This window comes from Calypte anna, chromosome 6 (assembly GCF_003957555.1).
Source record: "Calypte anna isolate BGI_N300 chromosome 6, bCalAnn1_v1.p, whole genome shotgun sequence".
NCBI classification, from domain to species: domain Eukaryota; kingdom Metazoa; phylum Chordata; class Aves; order Apodiformes; family Trochilidae; genus Calypte; species Calypte anna.
Window position 1 is genome coordinate 28,513,415 of NC_044252.1, and position 21,694 is coordinate 28,535,108.

Genomic DNA, 21,694 nt, shown 5'->3' on the forward strand with positions numbered 1-21,694 from the left:
TCCTTTGGAGAACATGATTCTCACTGAGTGTTTTGATCCTCTTTTTCCTGCCTATGTGAAGGTCGCTGCTATCAGAATGCATTTATGTCCTTGATAATGCTCAGACTGAGGTTTATAAACCCACCTGGATGTGTTCACTTGCCTATTGTCAGAGGCAACAGAAAAACCAAGCTTATGTCACTGTCCACAAACCCTGCAGCTCCTCTTAAACCATAAAACCAGATCCAGAAAAATTGACCAAAAGATGCTAGACCTCAATCCCCTCAACATGGGGTAGAAATTATTTTTACATGTAATTCCTACTTGCCATGCTGGCCTCCATCAATTTAATCTGCATCATTGTGTGTTCTGTACTCACTGAGAGTGAAACAATGCAAACGTATATGGTCCCCCTGTATCCACCAGGTTGCCACTTATCAACGTACAGAGCAGGTCAAAAAAAGGAGAAAATTTAGGAAACTTATATTCTTGCCAAATGCCATTTTCAGCTCTTTGTGTACTTTTGTCCCCAGAGGTTTTCTTGCAAGCCTGTACTTCTCTTTCAACTTGTAACTGGGGAGAAGGAGGGCTTAGTGGCACTGTGCTAAGCACTCACACACAAAGAAATAACTCTCTGCAAATACAGCAAAATATTTGAGCATAACCAGGGATTTTAGGCCCCTAGAAGCATTTCAAAGGGGTCTGATTTGCACACAAAGATGTTCACCAATTGCTGAAGATGTTTCATCATTAATAGAGGCAACAGTTTCACTGGCTGCTTTCCATTTAATTTGAATGCCAATATTGTGACAGATGGGGCACATGACATTCCTTATCCTTTTTCCGTGGCTCCCCAGCCTCATTACTCCCCAGATTTATCTAATGAGCTACATCAATGAAATCCAGTCCCTGACTAGCCACTGCTTCCTCCAGATTCCTCTGAGACTTCTCTCTGATGGTGATGATCATCAGATATGGCACTGGTTTGCACCACTTCACAAGAACCAGATCCAGATCCAAGGTCATGTGCTACAAGGAACAAGAGCCACTCTTGGTTTTTACAATGTCTGGCTGGCTGACTGTGTAGTGTACACCTCAGCACATGAGAAAAAACATATTTTCTGTGCTATTTCTGAAGCTGCATCTTCCCTCAGACAATGCACAGATCTCAAGACCACGAACTGACACGAACCATAGATTCAACCCAAGTTACTTCCTGCCCTTAGGCACTTGAATCACTCCTTGTATCAGGAGGAAAGCTGCTCTTATACAGCTCCCTGAACATGTGATTATTGCAGCACTCATCCTGTAGATAGCAGTGTAGTCACTTGAGGTCTTTACCAGGAACTGAAGGACCTGGGCTGTGACATGGTTGTGACACAACCTTCAGAGCACAGAAGAGAACCTGGGACCAACACGATGGAAAAGTCACAAAACCATTGCAGAGAAAAAGATGAATGACAAAATTATCATCACCTTATCTTTCTAGTCCTGACACAATTTTGAATTAAAGTGTAGTTTTTCTGCACTAAATGGATCACATCATTGTCAGGAGCTGCCAGTTATATACAGAGCACCCCAGCTGATGAGAAGGGCTTGGTACAGACACCTCAGCTGTGAACTGAGGACACAACTCAGTCAAATTGGTTGTGAGTACACAGAGGTTGGGTAAATCCACCAGAAAAGCTAATAAATATTGGGCACTTACATTGGCCTCAAGTTGTAACACATTTTTGTCTTACTCCCCCCAGTTTTAAAAGAAGCTAGCTTGCTCTCTGTTAAAAATATAAATAGGTTTGATTATATGAAAACAAACAAGGGTTTGCTTGACAGGGCAGGTATGTCAGACGGATAACAAACAGATAACTGGTGTTACACAGCGAGTGTAACAGCGAGTGACACAGTGTGGAAATTAAGCTCCTGTTCTGAATTTCCCCACAGAAGAGACTCAGCCCATTCCTGTCTCAGCACCTGAAGATAACGAGCTACCTCAAGTAAGAGTTTCATGTCATGAATTTTACATACAGCAACCCCTCAGAGGGCTAAAATGACCTCGTGTTGCTTCTCTTCAAACCCGTGACAAAAGTGTGAGAGGTGAGAACTTTGATAAATTACATTTGAGGAGAGACAAGGCAACATCTGTTACATCCAGCAAGAAGGGTATCATTCCTCCAAAGGTTGTCCCTCACCCACACAAAACCTATAATTAGACACTGTGTGGGCAGGTCCCCACCCATCACCCTGGGACTGATTCCAAGTGAAAAGAGCCAGTAGCAACCAGGATTACACAGGGAGCTCAACAGAGCTTGCAAAGCAGCAACCCCATCTGCACTCTGAGTGGTAAGTGGCTGAAAACTTGGTAGGGTTTTTGGGCAAAGTGTCCTTACTAAGTGCTGGTTGGGGTTAGAGGAGTGGTGAGGAGTCCTACTTGAAACAGGGCAGGGCTGGAGGGAATGGTTGGAGTCAAGAGGTGAAAAGCAGCAAACAGCAGCAGGCAGAGTGATCCTGGGGACACCTTGGCAGCAGCTCCAAGGTTGATAACTTCTCAATAGCAGGAAATCCCAGTAGGAGATGGGAAGTTCTAGGCTCTGATAATGTAATGCAGCTAGGGAAACAGGGTGGGTTCAGTGGGGCTAAGGTAATTTTAAGATTTAATTTGCCTTTGCGTTTTTAAAGGGAGAAAAAAAAGTGACTGCTTTTGCCATGGAATCTGGACTTCCTTTTTTTTTTTTTTAAGGGAAAACACAATGGCTGACATGAAAAACAAGGATAAGTTAGGCTAAATAATTGTTAGAAACACTGCAAATTTAAAGGGAGAATGGGAATGGAAAAGAGTTCTAGAGCTGCTGTGTGGAAGAAAGTGGCAAAAAAAGACATTGTTTGGTAGCCTGCTGTAGAAAGCAAACCTGGAGGTGCTCATCAGCAAATAGTGCTGGTCTTAGAATTGGCTAAATTTAACAGTAGCTTAAACATGAGGAAAAGTGAAGGTCCTGGAAAGACAGAGAAGGGGCCAGAGGGTGACTGCAGAGCAGCTGAAGGCTCCCTAGTTGGCATGGAATTGGCACAGCCTCCTCCCCAAACTACATCATGTTTATTGGGTTCTTTATGATGTTTGTGGACAGATTAAATGACCATAATTGACTCTGTAAACTTAAATGTATGAATAGCAGCATAGGGTCAATGTGAGAACCCTATTATTTAGGAAATCAGAGAAGATAATGCAAAAAGGCCCAAAGTGGCAAGCCAAGGACTTTGTATGTCATAGGTTTTCTTTAGTATTTTCCTTCGATTTCTTCTAAGAAGCTGACCTTGACATCTTAGAAGCCCAAATCTTACTGCATTCTCCAGTGATGAACAAATATATATAAATATATATACATATGTATGAGCTTTGCATACTTACTAACCTTTCATTGGAACACTTCCCACTTTAAACGCCTCAAGAAAGAATTTGCATCACTACTCTGAGTCATTATTTCAGGTTGATGCCCTAATCCACTGTCTCAGATTCAGTTTAAGAGGTCAGTAGATACTCAGAAAACGCTATTACCCAGACCAGACAACATAAGTAATCCCTGCCCTGTTCTGGTTGTAACTTCATATTGGGTGATATGGAGAAGGAAATCTACACAGGATTCTGGATATTTTTGCTTCTCTCCTAACTTGATTTCTCTAATGTTAAATTTGTGGATTTCAGAGCTGTTGAGCAGAGATCAGTTTCCTCCTGAAGAACTTCACTGTACCTAACAGCTGGTGGGGTGAGTAGAGCAGAAAAGGTGAGAGGCTGAAGCCAAGATGCTCTGTAACTTCCTAGTCATTTGTATTGAAGTAGCTGCCATAGAGCCTTCATCCAGAATCAGGACCCTATTATGGGTTATTAATGGGGAAGGGATGGAGATTAAATTAAGTCTGTTATCAATTATGCCAATTACTCTGGTACTGGAATTACCAGCCCTTTGTCCAGTACTATGCTACCTGTTTCTATGTTTGATAATTTAGACAAATGTTGTGTCTGAGTTACTGAATGGGAAACTGTACCTGGAAAAGATGGAATTCTTTGCATACTAGTAAAGAACCTCTACAAAATTCCATTCAAATTAAAGAAACAAAAAATTATACTTTCCTTTCAGCTATGTGTTTATCAATAAATATGTCTGTGATCTCCGTCCTGAGGCCTTAAGATACTACTGCAATAATTGCATAGTAATGTTAAAATTTTTAGGTATGCAATTAGCTAGAGTTTTATAAATGCCTCGGGCTCAAAGCCATGCAAAAATTTACTGAAAGAACAGGAAATTTAACTTGTAACTTCTATATGCAAAACTCTGGATGGCTTCTTCTCCTTTGTGTTGCCTTTACGCTGTTAACTGAGCGCTTTGCCAAACTACTGAAATATATGAAAGCTTAAAATAAAATATTGGAAACACAGAACTGACAAAAATATTTTCTCTTTAAGGACAATGCCAGTGCAGGAATTATAGGAAGTATGGTCAGAGTGGTAAAGATAGAAAAAAAACCATAAATGAGAAAAAAAAAAGATCTGAAAACAGGTGAAGAATTTAAACTGCAGTATAGGAAGGGTGAAAAGGAGGCCTGAAAACTGCTTGTTTTGAGCATAATTAGCCTAACAAAGCTGTCCTCAGCATAAGCTGCTGAAGTGACCATTTAACTTCCATTTGGCTTCTTTGAAACAGGAAAAAAGTGGAAGGCACTACTACTTAAATCATCAACCCTTGTCCAGGCAACTTCTCACTGTCACATCAAAATGTGATATAAATGCATCTTAAAAGTACCTGTGTTCTTTGCTCTGTGACTCCAGCTGGTTGTTTCAGGATAACATACTAGACTTCATTTTTTTCATGGCTAATTCTTGTTCTACCACTACTACTTTGTTAAGGTGCCTCTTCTTCTGGTTTCAGGTTATATATATCTCTGGGGAACACTTACATTTCAAAATCCTAGGCTAAAAAAGTCCTTTCTTCACTCCTTGCTCTGCATCCCTTTTGTTTCCATTCTCATGATGGTCCAAGAAGCATTGCTATTATTTTCTCAAAATCCGTCTTGAACTGTCCATGCAGCTCAAGTGAAACCTCTGTATGATATAAATAATACCCTCATCTATATATTGAATACATTATATACCCTGAAAATACTATTCTTTCATTTTTTTATATTTTTTTTTGTGGAAAAAAGACTAACAAGTACCTTCAAAAGTCACTAGTAATACATCAGCAAGCCTTCAAAGGCCTTTTCAGTTGTTTGCTCAGATTTTCACCTCCATTTTGTATAAGTGGTGTGACAGCATTTAGTTTCCCAAACAATAAAAAAAAAGCCAACATTGGTAACCTGTACTTTTCATGTATTAACCCCTTAGTCTAGATGTCAGTATTTTTTCAGTATGAGCTCATGTCCAGCCACACCAGTGTTAAAAACTGGCATGCAGTGTAAATACCAGGAACTGACTGCTCTAAAACCCTAACCAGGGATGGATGATCCATCATGAGCAGCGAGGAACCATTGGGTCAAAACCTACAGCTACCAAACTATGATCATGATGTGATGTGATGGTGCACAGCAGCAAAAACTCCATTTGTAAACCCAGGAGCTGCCTTCTAGTTCTGTGCCATTCTAGTCTGAGATATAATAATTACTCAATTTTAAATCTACTTAATCCACGTGTTTAATTTTTAATCTTCTTAGCTGCTGTAGCAGTGCACATATATAATTTTAACGTCTTAATCAAAATATCAAGTAGCAGAGCTGATCTTATTGAAATCCAAGTATCAGGAGACTTGTACTGTTGATCTTATAAGAACATCATGTTCATTTGTCAAGTCATGTAACTGAATTCAATTGCACAACTTAATCTTTTAACAGTTTTTCAAAATTTTTCTTTCTATCCTGAGAATCATGTGGAGAGTTTTGTTTTTCTTCATGAGGCTGATATTGGACTGGAACTCTTCTGGTCTGACATTCTTCAAGTGATTCATTCTATTTTTTTTTTACCTGTTAGCATATTGTTTTCTTCAAACTACGCATCTGGAATTTTCTTACTAATCAGTAAAAGAATATTTCAGTAAGTTTTTTGAGAGCTTTTTGTACTTTTTTAAGGATATAAGGTAGGAGTTACCAAAGTCCAATGATTTAATAATACACAGTTCCAGCAGCTGATCTACAGCAGAACTAGAAATACTGACTGAACAGAGTATCACCATGAATACTTCATTTTTGTGTGAACATCATCAGCTGGTTCTGGCAAAGAGAGACAAAGTGTACAAATTTCACTTGAGCTGCATCATCACCTTTTGGTCCATTTTATCTAGCAATGGACCAAAACCATCACTGCTTTTTGATTCTACAATGTATGTAATATCCCTTCTTAACTGATGTCTTAATTCTAAAGGCCATAAATTGTTGGCACTGCTGTTTTCCTTATGAAATCTGCCTGACTTCTAGCTATTACCAATTAACAATATTCCCCCTTTTCATCCTCTGGTATTCTTCTAGTTCCTTTCACTTCATCAAGTTGACCTGTAGGTTTTTAATCTCTTCTTTATTACTTTTTTTTCAGAGCAAAGCTACCTAATCTTGATTAAAGAGAACAGTACCTACTTTATATTCTGTTACTGCTCACCAAGGAATGAGACATGAAGGGTGATAAGAGAATGGTGAGTAAAATTCTTAGCAAATAAATAAATAATATAACTTGGTTTGCATTTAAAAAACAAAAGAAAACAAATCTATCCACTGCAGTTAGATTATTAAGTTAATAATTAACAGCTAATTAACAGCTCTGAGGTTTGGGCTTTCTTCTGTTAAATAGACTCTGCCTCTGTGTGTGTTCCTGCTGATGTCCTGAGGAAGGCGTGTGGGTACCTGTGGGACTTGAACACACTCTGGTGACAGTCATTGTGCTGACTTTCTCATATCTCACAAACCATCCACTGATGGCCCATGACTCACAGGTTGAGCAACAGTGGCCAGAAGGTGACTTGAGGCCTTCAGTGAAAGGCAATCACTGCTACAGTGCAGGGTTTTATTTTCTATGAATATTTCCATAAGTATTGCCCAAGCTGAATAGCAATTTGGAAATGTGTAGTGCTGGTTTTGCATCAAAAGTTCATGTCCTCTGTCCAGTGAGTGTAAGAATTGAGCTCAGCATTCAGAAGCAATACTGGCTGGGCTGAACTCACAGTCACTAACAAGTCATTCCTGTTCCTCTTGTTCAGCATAAGGCCTCTTAAATGCCCAGTGAAAGAATTTTTTCCCCATCAAAGTGTATGCTGCTTCAACTCTTTTGAAAAGACATAATTTCTTAATCACTTTGCAATCTTTCTGCCATTAAGTTAGACCAATACAAAAACCTACCCACGAAATAACTGCCTCCTACCCAAGCTACACCTCTCTTAAAAACATCCCACACTCAAAAAAACCACCCCAAAACCAAAACACACCCAAAGAAAGAAACTTGCATCTTCCATTTCTTACCTAATTACGTTGTAATTTCTATTTTCTGCCTTACAAGGAAGAACCTCTGAAAGAAAATTACTGATCACTTGTATTTGGCAAAGCTCCCACATTTTCTAAACTTACTACTCATTAGCTGCCTTTTTGATTTTGGGTCTGCAATGACATTATACTCCCCTTCCTGCTGTAGTGTTCCCTCCATGGACTGTCCATCTCCTGAGTATGAGACCTCCCCATGCAAAATAAACAAATCCCTTCTACTGACTGCCAGGAATCTTCTGTCCCTGAGCAGATAGTTTGCTTCTCTATTGACTTCACCAGTGGATATATTAGGACTGGAAATAGAATTGTATTTCCAAAGAAATTTTGTATTCCTCTCACTCTGCAGCTGGCACCTCCAGCTCACTGCTCAGATACTCAGCCTTGCTCCTCTACCCTATCACATTAACAACGAGTTATTACCACACAGGGACTTCAGAGTTGATTACAGAGTGCTCAATGACCCCCTCTAGATTCTAACTCATCCCATTTGGCTTGGATAGGTAGCCATATCATCACAGCCAACTAATCCAACTTCCTCCAAAAAATCAGAGAGGTGGATCCTGTGTCTCCTGTCTGGTATCTGACACACAAGCTCCAAGGACAAATGCTGTGAAGTAACCTATTGTTTCTATTTCATTTCTGAGAACATTTGGTAGTGTCAATGACCTCAGGAGTGGGGGTTTTCCAGCTTTCTCACATTGCCAAATCTCTAAAAATACTCCTTGGAGACAGTTTCCCACATAGCAAGATTATACTTGCAAAATTTACCATTATTTCTTAATTACTTCTCAAGCTATTGCAGTGGCCTGGGGTGACAGGTCAAAAGTTCTGCTTTACAAGAAATGCAGTATGTGGAAAATGAGAAGCAGGAGCCATAAGAAACACCTAGAAGGGGGAACAGTGTATGAGGACAACAGTGTATGAGGCAAATGAGAGGTGAGGAGAATGGTGAAATATGTGGAATCCCTGGCCATGGAAAAGCAGGAAAGGAATCTGAGATGCGAAAGTGCAGAAGCACAAAGGGTCCTTGGAAAAAAAAGCAGAAACAATCTGAAGAATAATATCATAGAATCATTTCAATTAGAAAAGACCTTTAAGATCATCAAGTCCAACCATTATCCCAGCACTGCCAAGGCCACCACCAAACCATGTCCCTCCACACCACACCTCCATGTCTTTTAAACAGCTCCAGAGATGGTGACCCAACCTCTGCCCTAGGCAGCCTCTTCCAGTGTCTGACAACCCTTTCAGTGAAGAAACTTTTCCTAATATCCAATCTAAACCTCCCCTGGCACAACTTGAGGTCATTTCCTTGTGTTCTATAGCTTTTTACTTGGGAGAAACTGCCAGCACCCCCCTCATTGCATCTTCCTTTCACGTAGTGGTAGAGAGCAATAAGGTCTCAGCTTCCTCTTCTCCAGGCTGAACGCCCCCAGATCCCTCAGCTTCTCCTTTTTTTGCTTTAGACCCTTCAGCAGCTTTGCTGCCTTTCTTAGGGCATACTCCAGCACCTCAGTGTCCTTCCTGTAGGGAGGGGCTGAAGCTATCAAGCATCCAGACTTGACCAATTTACAGGGAACACTGTCTTCATTTCACCACACCTCCCATCTCTCTCTTCACAGCTGGGAAAAAAATTAGGACCTTGTGATCTGCTTCACTCCCTCAGCAACCTGCATGCAGAGCAGTATTGGCTCTGCAATAAATGTAATGAACAGCAAAACTGAGGGGAGAGAAAGCATCACCTTCCTCCTCCTCCTGGCAACACATCTCCTAGGATGCTCCATCCTAGGAGCCCAGGATGCTCACAGCTGCCTTTGCTCCAAAGGCATGTTTCTGGCTTATGGTGAATTGGTGCCCACCAGGACCTTCAGGTCTTTTACTGCAAAGCTTCTTTCATGCTGATGGCTCCTCTGTGTGTACCAACCAATTTATGAGGTTACCCTCTTTGCATTATACTCTTAAAGGAAAAATCACTCTAAATAAAGTGCTTAACCTGTATGTTCAATTTGCTTTAGGTGGTTGGAATGTGGATTATTGCCTTTTATCTCCTTGGCACAGTAGCAGGTGAGACACAATGTCTATAAATAAACTACCACTAGAAGGTGAATTCAGACAAAATAATATATAGGAGATGATGACTGCTGTTTTCCTTTACAATGAAGTTGTAATATCATTTGCCCATTGGGTCACTGGATGAAAATATCTATTAGTGTGAGTAGATCCAGTGCAAAAATGCTCTGCTCTGTTTAAATTTTATTCATAATACAAGAGATAGAAATCTGAGCTGCAAATTCACAGTCATGTGTCCTACTTCTATCAAGATGGTGCATGAGCTGCCTTTACATGACTGCTGCATACAAAGAACCACTCAGCAAGAGGGTGCTTAGCATGACAGGCTGCTAAAACATAAAAGTTGAACATAAGTGAACAAGAGACCTTTTTGATCAAGAAAAAACTACCATATTGAACTAAATTATTGTTTCATTCAGAGTGCAAGGTCACTGTGTAGATATCCTTCCTTCCTATCAGTGGGAACACTGTGATTTGGAGTAGGGAGCACAGAGGAGCAATTCTAGCAAGCACTTCCAGGAAGACTTTTAAAAGAAATCAAATCAATCCATTACAAACCAAGAAAATGATGTCAAAACAGTGCCTGGGTCTTCATGTGTGTTATCCTGTACTTATTTAGCTCCCCTTGTGCTACCTGCTTCAGGCAACATTCATAAAGGAAATTAGATTGAATCTTAGTTTCAAAATTAACCATGAAATTAAATCCTTAATTTTCTGCTCTCCAGACTGTTGCAGTCTCAAATACACCTTCAAGCATCAGAGAATCTGAAATATAAACAAGCTGTTTCTTGTACTCCAGGTAAAGAAGTTTGCTACGACAGGCTTGGCTGTTTTACAGATGACCCACCTTGGGCTGGGGTACCAGGGAGACTTCTGACAGGTCTGCCTGACTCTCCAGAGCATATGAACCTCACCTTCAATCTCTACACCAGAGAAACAGGAAATAACTCACAGGTGACATTCATTTTTAACATCAAGAACTGACTAAACCTAGAAATGTTGGTTGACTTGTTAAAAAGTCTATATCAGTCATCACAGGCAAACAGGTCAGACTAAGAAGATAGTCTGAAGGTACAGGAATGAATGTTCTTCAGGTTAAATATTAAAAGTTGTGAATGAAGTGTAGGACACAACAGCTTCTCTGACATTTTCCTGTTCAAGGACATGGGCTGTTGGTGACTCCCTTTTCCATGTCTGGAAGTCTCTAAGGGAAGCTGAAAATTTGTTCAAGCAAAGCAACCTCCTGAGGCTTCAGCTGGGAGAGCAAATGGGAGCTGAGTCAGGAGATACTGTAACTTCTGGAAAGAAAAGTCTGAATAGGACTGATTTTATGCCGTTTCCAAAACCACTTCCCACCTTGAAATCAGAGTGATCTGACATTGTTACCTGCCTTTTATGCACTCTGAAAATAAGACAGAACCATTCAAGTTGCTTGCACCCTGAAATGCCAGAACCTGTAACACCAAGGGCTGAGACCACATCACTTCAGCAGAAGCTTACAAAGCTGCTAAATTCCTTTTGGGCTGCCAGACATAGTGTCCTGAGCTGTACAGGGATATTTGGGATTCCTCTGGCTATGATGCCATCACTGTCATTGCAGACATCATTGCTTACAGCTGTCCTGGTTGTCACACTGAGACTCAAACTCAGACTCTCTGAGGAAGAGAAGTTATAGCTGGAATAAACTTTAATGATCTGCAGAGCAAGGGGGGACATATGAGCACACAAAATACATTCAGCAGCAGGTTACTGAGCACTTCTGTTGCTGAGAAAATAAGTTAAAATACAACTTGCACTGCTTCCTATACTTACATGTATCTGGGGCAGAGCTGTTCCACACCCAGGCTCCCACATCCCAGCCCCTGTATTTGTCTGAAAGCAATGCAGACAGAGAGCATTCTCAGAGGAAAATCAGCTTCAGCCCTATTGCATGAAATTCTTTCAGCCTTTCTGCAACAGCTAATGACAAAAACAGGCATGGAAACATCACCCATCCAGGAAAAAAAAGAAAAGAAAAAAAAAAGGGGGGGAGGTCTTCCTACCTTAAGCAAGACAGAGGAGCAGCAGAAACCACATAGACACAAGAACTTAGGAAACCATGGTGAAACTGAGGAAGGACAGATACAGATGTCCCTTGGGTTCCAAAAACCACAAGCTCTGCCCACTCACAATAGTCCCTTGAATCCTACAGATGGGATGACCTAGCTGACTATTTTTAAATGTTTTAAACTATGAATAGTTAAAACGTCCTAACTTTTTGTAAATTTTTTTTTCCACACAGGTGATCTCAGCAATAAACTTCTCAACCATCCAAAACTCAAGGTTTTCCTCACATAGGAAAACCTCCTTCATCATTCATGGATATGGCAGCACTGGAAAAGAAGGCTGGGTGGTAGAAATGTGCTTGGTAGGAGAGAGTATCCTCTGATTTCCATCAGCAATTGTAACTACAAACTGTCAGTATCATTCAGCCACTGATTTCCATGTTGCAGTTCATTAGGTAGCAGCAGTTGCCAACCAAGAAACAAATATTACATAAGCCAAAATATTCCCAGTATTGAAGATGCAGCATAGTCACAGCTTCTTGGTCATCTGTGACATTAGGACTTCTCTAGGGAATTCCCATTCCCAAACCCTACAGATCAGATCAAAAGAACACATTGAACACAGATATCCCCAGTCTCCACACCAATGTCAGAACATTGGATCAGACATGTCAAGTCACTGCTTCTTCCATTAAAAGCAACTGAGGTGTCCTTGAGCTTGTAAAGCTCAAGTTTCAGTCTACAAATACTGTTCTGGTTCACCACTATCCAGTTCCAAAAAAATCTGCTCTAGTTTCTTCTTCTTCCACACTGGCAGGGAAAGGACATGCTAGAAAAAGATCTGGCTAAGTCACAGATCTGAGCATTAATTTTGTTTATAAATCTATGACAACTTTTAATTTAGGATATCAATTTCACAGGTTTTCAGTTGAAAAGAAACAGCAATTTGATCTTCCTTTCTTCACTACCAACTTATGGTGCCTACAGAAAAGGAGGGAGTCCAGAATTCAAAGCACTATTGCTTCAAGCTTCTCTTTTCTTCAGCACTCACCTTCAGCAGTTTTTCATTAACGAATTTTTTTCCACTTTTTATTCTTTCTCAAACCTTGAATAAGTCTTAATCACAGAAAGCTGCCACTTTAGAGTTTAATACATAACTCTTCCAGTGGAAAAATCACTGATCTCTACAAGATGTGTCTTGTACTGATCTCAGTGATGTGTACTGAAATGGCCAAAACTTTCTTTGCTGAAATAGATACTTTCTGGTCTACTCCAAATCTTTTCAGTCTGAGACAACTTTCTCAGTTTTAAATGTGCTTGGTAAATAAGTCTTCTTCCTATGCTCTTAAACTACCAAAAAAGTGAAATAGAAATCACTGTACAGCTGTGTGGCTCTTATGAATATTTCAGATATGTATAAAAATGGTTTATAAAATGAAATATTTTTATTAAGGTCTTTCATAATTGGTACTTTTGGGGAATGAATGACATGTACTCTGTTTTGTAAGAAGATGCATGTTTCAGTGTGGCAGGGGCTGTGGGGAAGAATCCTGTTTAGTAAAGAATGAGAATTTCCATAATTACATTGCCTTTTAATCTTGATTCTGATTTAATTCTGAGTTAAGCTGAACCTCTGTTATTTTGTTGCCTTAAATACCTTCCTTTGTGTGTTCCCCCATCAGCTGTTACTGGAAGTGGAAAATATCAACTGCATTGCTGTGGACTGGAAGGATGGGGCAAAAGGCACCTATGTCAGTGCAGTGAACAACATCCGTGTCATCGGGGCTGAGGTTGCTTATTTCCTAAAAACTTTACAGGTAAAAAGAGACAGTTTTACCACCTCCAGTTCTGGAGTGGATGGAGTGGGGTTATGCTGCTGATTTCAAACCTTGCCCATGTGGCCAGCCAGGCCTTCGGAAAGGGCTGTGCCAGGCGTGAGGTTGTGACCCAGCTAATGACAGTGACAGTGACACTGATGATCAACTCTGCCAGGGCTGCTCACGGCCAAAAAAAAAACCCCAAAAAAACCAAACGCAGATGAAGCTTTTGTGGTAGGAAAGAGGTGCCGATCAATCACGGACCAGTAGGTGGCAACATTTCCATAGGATGAGAGAGGCCAGAATTCAATGGGAAGAAGTGAAACCTGGGAGCTCAGTGCTAAGGTGACTTTTGCCAGCGCCGTATATATGCATATATATATATATATATATATGTGTGTGTGTGTGTGTGTGTGCTACAAATACCCCCTCGATTTAGCATCAGGGAAATGAGCAGAAGATGTTTCTCTAGGTGATTCCATATTTGCTGTCTACAGGCATGTGATGAAGTGTCCTAAACTTCACCTTTGTGAAGGGAAATGCTCACCTTAATGCCCACAGCATGGAGCTGCTCGGCTGCAAAATTTAGGATTATCAGCATTTCTCACTGAAAGAGTTAGGAGTACTTAGAACTGCTGGAAAGTAGAACCCTGCCTGTGTACAGTCTTGCTCCTGGTCAGGAGGTGTTCATCTCAACATGCTGCATGATAGCTCAGAGCCCAAAAGGAAAAGTGCCAATTCTGCAAGCACCTGAACCTCACAAAATACTTCCCTAGAATCAGCCAGGCTACAATCTGCTGCTTCTACATTGGAAAATTGTATCTAGCCTCATGCATATATTTCTTTGTATTCTTTAGTGTACAAATCCCAGGTCATTTTAAGATGGGTTCAGTTTCTCATTGAATACCTCTATTGCTGCACTATTAGCAGTCCAGGCCTCTCCATCTTCCATTACAAAAATGCATAAATGATCTTTAAACTTTGCTTTTCCTCAATTTACAAGCTTCTGGAGTTTCACTTTAGGAAATGTTAAACTGCTTTGTAAATGAAAATACTGCAGTAAAACAGGTCCAGAGGAATGTGCAGCCTAACAATAAAGGCAGGCAGGCCTATTCTGCAGATTTGCTTTTACTTTGGTACACACATAACAAAACTTAGTGTAAAAAATTCTAAGTAATTAGCAACCAATCCTTGTTGGTTGTGGTTGTTAAAAAACAAAAAAAACAGCAAATACCTGAATGTGTCCCCCAGCCCCTTGCATGCAGCCTACACCCTGATTAATCTCTATTCCTACCTTCATTGCATGTGTAATATATCTCAGCAGTGCAGGTGTTGTGCAGGTGACTGCTGGCAAGGAGGAGAATGAGCGTCACCCCAACTAAGTGGGCCAGTGAAAATATTGCTGATAATATTACTGAAAATATTACATATTCTAAGCAAACACATGGAGAAGAGACATGATAGAAGAGGGCTTATAATAGAGTACATAAACATATTTTTTATGAAATTAGGGTTTGGTCCAAATGAGAAAGAAGATTCAGAATTTGTCAGCAAGAGTCATTGAATACAGTAACCACATGCCAACACTACAGCAGTGACTCTGTCATCACTAGGCATTTAAAAATCTAGTATGGATCATTTTCTATCAAGTTCTAGTGTAATTAAAACACAGTAATTAACTCAAGGAGCTCATACCTTGCTAGCATGCAGGAAGTCAAGCCAGATGTTCTCAAGGGCCCATAACATGAGACACCCTCTTTGCTTGCTGTTTAAAGCCTGTGTTCTTGTCTCCCCCCACTGTCTCAATGTTCAGAAAAAATTCAGGTATTCTCCTTGGAAAACCCATTTAATTGGCCACAGCCTGGGAGCACACACTGCAGGAGAGGCTGGGAGAAGGTTCCGAGGGATCAGAAGGATAACAGGTAGGCTGTTCACCAGGGTACAGAGCTGATGGAACATATTTCTGAAGGAAAAACTTGCAACCCCCCAGTCTGTAGATGACAATGAAATCAGTGGCAGTGCTGGGGACACCCTGCATAGAGGCAGGCAAACTTTCTGCTTCTCAGAAAGAAAGGGCATTCTTACATTTTCTTTCTCTACTTAGGTTAAAAGCTCTTTAGTGGAAGACTCAGTGGAAGGGCAAACACAGTTAATATGCTTGTGACACTACTTTTATTCACTGAGTTACACCAAGCCTTACACAAAGCTCCACCAAGAATCCTCAGTTTTTCCTATCTGTAAAATTTTGCAGGCCAGGAATAAGCTCACAGGTAATAAAATGCCTCCTTCATAGCAATACAATACCATTATATAGCCTGTTGGAAAATATTTCACTTTTGCTGGAATCATTTTGCAGAAGGGTTCACAAAACTACACTATTACACCTTTTTTTCAGTTTAGCTTAGAATTCATATAATTATTATTCAGCATGTCTCATGAAATACTGAATATCTGATGTTGCAAGTTGGCAAAGACAAATTAACAGATGGAACAATTCTTTTCCTTCCTCAACCAATAAATGTGGGGGTTTTTTTAGGTTTGGACCCTGCTGGGCCCTATTTTGAAGGAACTCCTCCTGAGGTGAGACTGGATCCCTCAGATGCAGACTTTGTTGATGTTATTCACAGTAATGCTGCTCACTTTCCTACTGTAGGTAAGTGTTGATGTCCAAGTAAGTATCTCCAGGGATGGGCATGTCACCAAGACACTGACATCCCCACATGTGTATCTCAGGGCTTGGAATTTATAACACCAGTGGACACCTGGACTTTTACCCAAATGGAGGAACTCTGATGCCTGGATGCACTGATTTAATTCTAGAGGTGAAAGAAAGTGATTTTGAAGTTATTCTTGCAGGTAAACACACACACTCCCAACATGCAGAGTACTTACAGCCAATCCTGATATGTGAACTGTGATAGTTACTGTCTGATTGAGAGAAAAAGAGGAGAAAAGATTTTTACTGAGAAGTGAGAAAAGGAAATAAGAAACAATAAATTCTGGATCAGCTACTGGGAGCACTCTAGGGAAAGGAGGTATAATAAAGCTTTGCTTCTGTGATTTGAAACTGGATCTGCAGAACACAAAAAGGCAGGGAAGAGGAAGTCTGCAAGTCCAGCAACCCCAGGAGTTTTCCAGCCTGAGACAGGCCCATGTTGTGACAAAACCAGCAGCATGACACCACTGTTTCTTGCAGATGCTGCAAAGAGCAGCAGTCACTTACAGGGCATAAATAAGGGAAAAGTACTGAGTCTTCAGGGACTGTACAAGCCTCACCTCTCCACCTTAGACTTCTTTCTCTTCACAGGTTTTGGAGAGGCTGGCAGACAGCTGGTGGATTCTCTTGGCCCTATTAAGTCTTTTAAAACTGCAAGGTCATCCTGCTGTGACATCTCATGTATATACATATATAAGCATATATATGTATATATATGGCTGTCTTCTTAAAAGGGACTAGTACACCATAGCAGACCAGTGCATCTCACTTGAAACCTTGGGGTAACTGACACACAGGTCTCTGGGTAAAGCACAGATAAAGCACTAGTTTCTATTGCAACTAGAAATGTTTAAATTCAGACCAAAATGACTCCAGGACCATGCTGCTGTTCTGCTCCATGCCTTGGCTGTTTCCATGGTGAGGCAAGTACAAGTCTTGCAGAGGAGGACAGGAGTTTGTTTCATGGATGCTCATAAACTTTGTTCCAACAGATGCTCCAATCATTGGGGGATGCCATCACTCACGCAGCCATGAGTTTTATTTTCAAAGCATCCTTTATCCCACTGGGTTCCTTGGATATCCCTGTGAAAAGTACGAATCCTTTGAGTCAGTAAGTACCTCAGGCCAGCAGTGGGTGAGCTGTAAATAAAAATAACCCAGGCATCTGGATTCACAGTAGCTCTGGCTCCATGCACGGAGCGGGTGGGTGCTGCTGGTGCCTGTGCTCTCCTGGTGGGGGTTGGCAGGGGGAAGCATGCAGGGAGGGACAATTATCCCACTCTGGAAAATGAATCCTGTAACACCTGATTTCACCAAACAGGAAAAAAAGGCAAAACCAACCAACCAGCCTAACAAACAACTAAAAAAAAACCCAAAAAACCCAACCAACCAACCAATCGAAACCCACAAAAAACAAAAAACCCCAAACCACACAATTCTAACCCTGAAGCTTTATGGATGTAAAGCTGTATGGATGAAGCTGGACCTACCCTGCTAATTCCTAGCTGAAAGAGAAATTCTGAGCCCCCCAAATCATACACTGTTCTCTAATTTGCACTGGGCACTGATTAGAGCACTTAAATAAATGTATTTGGGAATGATGCTCCTTTTTCCCCACCCCATCCTGTGTTGCAAAGTTCCTTTCCACTGGGAGGGTAAAATGGGCCCAGGTTTTGTCCTAGGCTTCAGCTGAAAAATATTTTGAACTAGGGGGTTTCAGACATGATCCACATAGGTATTAAACCTGCTCCTCCCACACCCCCTTGGTATATGCATGTGTGCAGAAGCCATTGTTTGGAACAAGTTCATAAGGTTTTGGTGTAAGATGTGACAACACATAGCACTGCCACTGCTTTGCATGATCAGAAGAGCATCTTGAGCCTTATTTTTGTCAGCTAGGATGAAAAAAGTACTCCTCAATAATTGATGTTTTCCCTAGGGAGACTGCTTCCCATGTCCAGAGGAGGGATGTCCAATGATGGGGTACTATGCTGACAGATTCCCAGCAAAACTGAAGAGGGTAGATCAAAAGTATTTTTTAAATACAGCAGCAGACCCACCTTTTGCTAGTAAGTGGAGGTTTGCTACAGCTGATTTTATGTTTCACAAGTGATTGCCTTGATGTGATTTCCTTCTATTGCTTGTATAAACAAGTGCTAATTTCCCTAACAAAAACATGCTACAGTAGTTATCAAAATTCAGGCCCACTGGGTCTTTCTTGTGCTAACAGGAATGAATTCTAGTTAGGAAAAAAAAGAAAAAGAAAAGAAAAAAAGACTTAAAGAGTTATACAAGCATTTAAATTCTAGTATACCAGCATTTTTAGATTTCTCATATCAAATATCTATTGAGTTTTATTTTGTTTTTCTCTGTGTAGCTTGGAGACACAAAGTATTTGTCAAACTTTCTGGTGTAAAGGACATGAAGGGGGACATAAATCTAATTTTCTATGACACGGAGGGGAACACAAAAGAATATGAAATTGCCAGGTAAGATAAATTAATATTTCCCTATAGCATTTAACTATGCTACATTAATATACACATTTTCCACATATTTAAGCAGTGCAAACACTTATTCTGTGCTGCAGATGTACTACATATATCAGGTATTAAAAAAGCTATTCCACAGTTAAGGCCTCTGAGAGCAGATGGTTGCAGAAAGGAAATGGAAGTCACTGCCTTTCCATGAGTTGTGTGACTTTACTATAAATTAGGAGCACAGTCTGACAGTAGCAGTTCTGTCTTTCTCTGCCAATTTATAAAAGTGGATGCACCCTTTCACTCCATGACATATTTAAAGCCATTACTGCTACAATAAAAAGCACATCTGTATGGTCTGGCAAGTGAGCTGCATTCTTAGCTCTTATTATCTCCCACTGCCTTCTGTACCTGCTCTGAAATAAGCACTTCCACACATTCTTCCAACATCTCCTGTTCAGATGAAGACCAAAGCTTCACAGAAGTTCCCAACTCATCTATAAAATCTTCCCTGAAGACCTCACCTGGAGCTCTCCCTGCAGGGATAACTGCAAACCTCAGCACACTTGGGTGCTGGAGCCTCCCCCATGTCATCTCCTGGTGGTCTCCTGCCACATGTACATTTAAAAAGTCCTTGGAATTGTTCTTCATCCTCTCCCTGTTCAGAACATAACACCCCAGAGTCCCGGCCCAGCTCAGCAGAAGTGCAAATTACTGTAACAAAGAGGAGAACTCAAATCTTATTGAGAATGTGATTTAGTTCAGCAGTCTCTAAGCTGTTCAATTTACCACTGCTACCTTCATTCTGTTTGCAGTGGAGTCCTCTCTCAAGACCAAGTTTATACAGAATTCCTTGATGTTGAAATTAACCCCAGAAATATAAAAAAAATTGAATTTCTGTGGAATAAAACCATATTTACTCTGCTCTGGGCAAGACTAGGAGCAGAAACAGTTAATATAATTCGTGGACAAGATGGGCAGAGGTAAGTATAACCCTTTACAGGTCAGAAGTCATGGGAAAGAAGTGCAAAAACTCTGGGAGACAGGAATTAAAAATGGCCTTCATAAATTGGGCACATGGTTTGCCATCACCAATGTTAATTTCAGTAATGACAAGGGCAAGGTTACACGTTGGACAGAAAATCAAATGTTAGAGTACAGACCAGAGAATAATTGTCTGGAAATGAGTACAACAGTGAATAATTTGGAATCTACACTGTTTTGCCACAGCAAAACAATTACAAACCAAGATAAAGCAAGTTTCATTCCCAGGTGCATCCCCAGGAGGATTATATGGAAGATCTGGGGTGTCATTACTGTGGTTTGAATAATTGGGATAAGAAAGTGACCAGAAGCAGTGTCAGGTTTGGAGAGTATACTTCAGGAAGAATAAACACAGACTGAAATCTGGCAAAAGAGGTTTAGAAAACTCAGTCTGTGTAGAGCAGCTGATGGGAATGTGTTCCTCAATAAAGAAAAACCTTGAGAGGAGCTTAGAGACAAAGGTATAAGCTCTCTGTGAAAGGTCACAGTGAACTGCTCCATATATTCACTGTGTTTAGCTCAAGGTTTAATTGACCTAAGAAGATGAAGAAATATTAGTTAGATATAAGGAAAAATCTTCCTGATAGTTTGGCATTGCCTTGGATTATTTAAAGAAGCTGATGAAATCTCTTTTCAGTGTGAGCTCTTAATACATGCTGCAAAGCTTTGATTGAGACAATACCTAGCTAAACACCTAGCTTAAAAAAAAAAAAAAAAAAAAAAAAAAAAAAAAGAGGAGCTTAACAAGACACATTTCTGACTTCATCTAGAGCTCTACATTTGTGAATCCAGAGATTAATCTTATTCATGCAGTAAAACTCCAATTTTACAGCTGGTCCCCAAAAGAAGGAAATTCAGCTTGTTACTGTTAATATGCAGATGCTAATATTCTGTACAGCAGGCTTTTAGGAAGGCTTAAGTGGGATTATGGATCAAGCTAACAGCCCTCAAGGTGACAGCTGACAGCCTTTCTTTTTTCTTTGGGAGAAAATAGATAAATAAATCTTGATTAAAGTTGGGGGGGGGGGTTTGTTTGTTTTTTTCCCCAGGTCAACTTTTTGTGGCCATGGAACTGTGACATATGGAGTTCCCCAGCTCCTTACACCTTGCTAGAGGTCACTGAGTAGAACTGTTCTGTACAGGACAGCTGAGCAAACCATCAGTCCTGTTTTGGGAATGTCATTACACAAGGCTATTAAAACAAAACTTTAAACTGCCTGTTGCTTCCTTTATTTTTTCCAGTTTTTTGCAAACACACTTGTCTGCGTTTTTCACCCCTGAACCAAGTTTATTGTGCTCATAACTATGAAAGCAAGTGGAAATCATACCTACTAAGCTCCATTTGTAACACTGCACAAGCTCACTCTACTAGTGCCTCAAGAAAAGCAGGTAAGAATTTTTTTTCCCACCATGTCAATAATTTGCCAGATTTTCTGCCAATTAATCACTCTCAAGGCAGCACATTACATCAGCACATGCCTGGGGCTGGGAATAGTCCCAAACACCTCCTCTCTGCAGCCTCCTCTTGCTCAGAACTTTCACACCCCACACAAGAGCATTGCCCTCAGATGATGCTGTGGGATGAGGCAGGAACAGATCAGGCCCAGGACACCACTGCACCTTCAGGGAAGAAATAGGCAAAACCAAACCTCAAGTGTTCCTAAAGAAACCAAACAGCTAAATCACAGCACTTGGCTACTGTTTAATTTCAGCCACATAACCCTTGCTGTCCCCACTGACACTCCTGGGGAGAAACTTTGAAGAACTCCAGGCTCTGCAAAACCTGGGATATGAAAATCAGCACAACTGCTCTGCAAAGCATGGCAGGAGGGAAGCACTTGAGCTTTAAGGGACTAAGGTAGAAGGTGTTTTTTTAAGTATAAAACCCAAACCCTAAGTTAATGAATAGGAAGAACTATTTGATTTATTCACTCTCGTTTCCCTGTGTTTGATAAGTGATATACAAGCATTTGGGCAGATAACCTTCTAAGAAATAGGAGTAGAAATACAACATTAAGAATTTATTTATAATGA

General features: G+C 40.5%; 1 protein-coding gene across 1 annotated transcript; it reads left to right on the top strand.

Moving 5' to 3' along the window:
* Positions 1 to 6,626: 6,626 nt before the first annotated feature.
* On the top strand, positions 6,627 to 20,773 carry LOC103525226 (pancreatic lipase-related protein 2). Its single transcript, XM_008490160.2, has 13 exons — positions 6,627 to 6,647; positions 9,504 to 9,552; positions 10,358 to 10,512; positions 11,840 to 11,965; positions 13,286 to 13,420; positions 15,234 to 15,342; positions 15,957 to 16,073; positions 16,154 to 16,276; positions 17,129 to 17,247; positions 18,076 to 18,205; positions 18,514 to 18,625; positions 19,432 to 19,599; positions 20,710 to 20,773. The coding sequence occupies exons 1-13, from the start codon at positions 6,627 to 6,629 to the stop codon at positions 20,771 to 20,773; spliced, it is 1,428 nt and encodes a 475-aa protein (XP_008488382.2).
* Positions 20,774 to 21,694: the final 921 nt, after the last annotated feature.

Coding starts and splice junctions, on each gene's coding strand:
- LOC103525226 (XM_008490160.2), top strand. CDS start 6,627: ATGAAGGGTGATAAGAGAATG. Junction 16,277..17,128: donor TTTTGAAGTTATTCTTGCAG/GTAAACACACAC, acceptor TTGTTCCAACAG/ATGCTCCAATCATTGGGGGA. Junction 17,248..18,075: donor AGTACGAATCCTTTGAGTCA/GTAAGTACCTCA, acceptor TGTTTTCCCTAG/GGAGACTGCTTCCCATGTCC.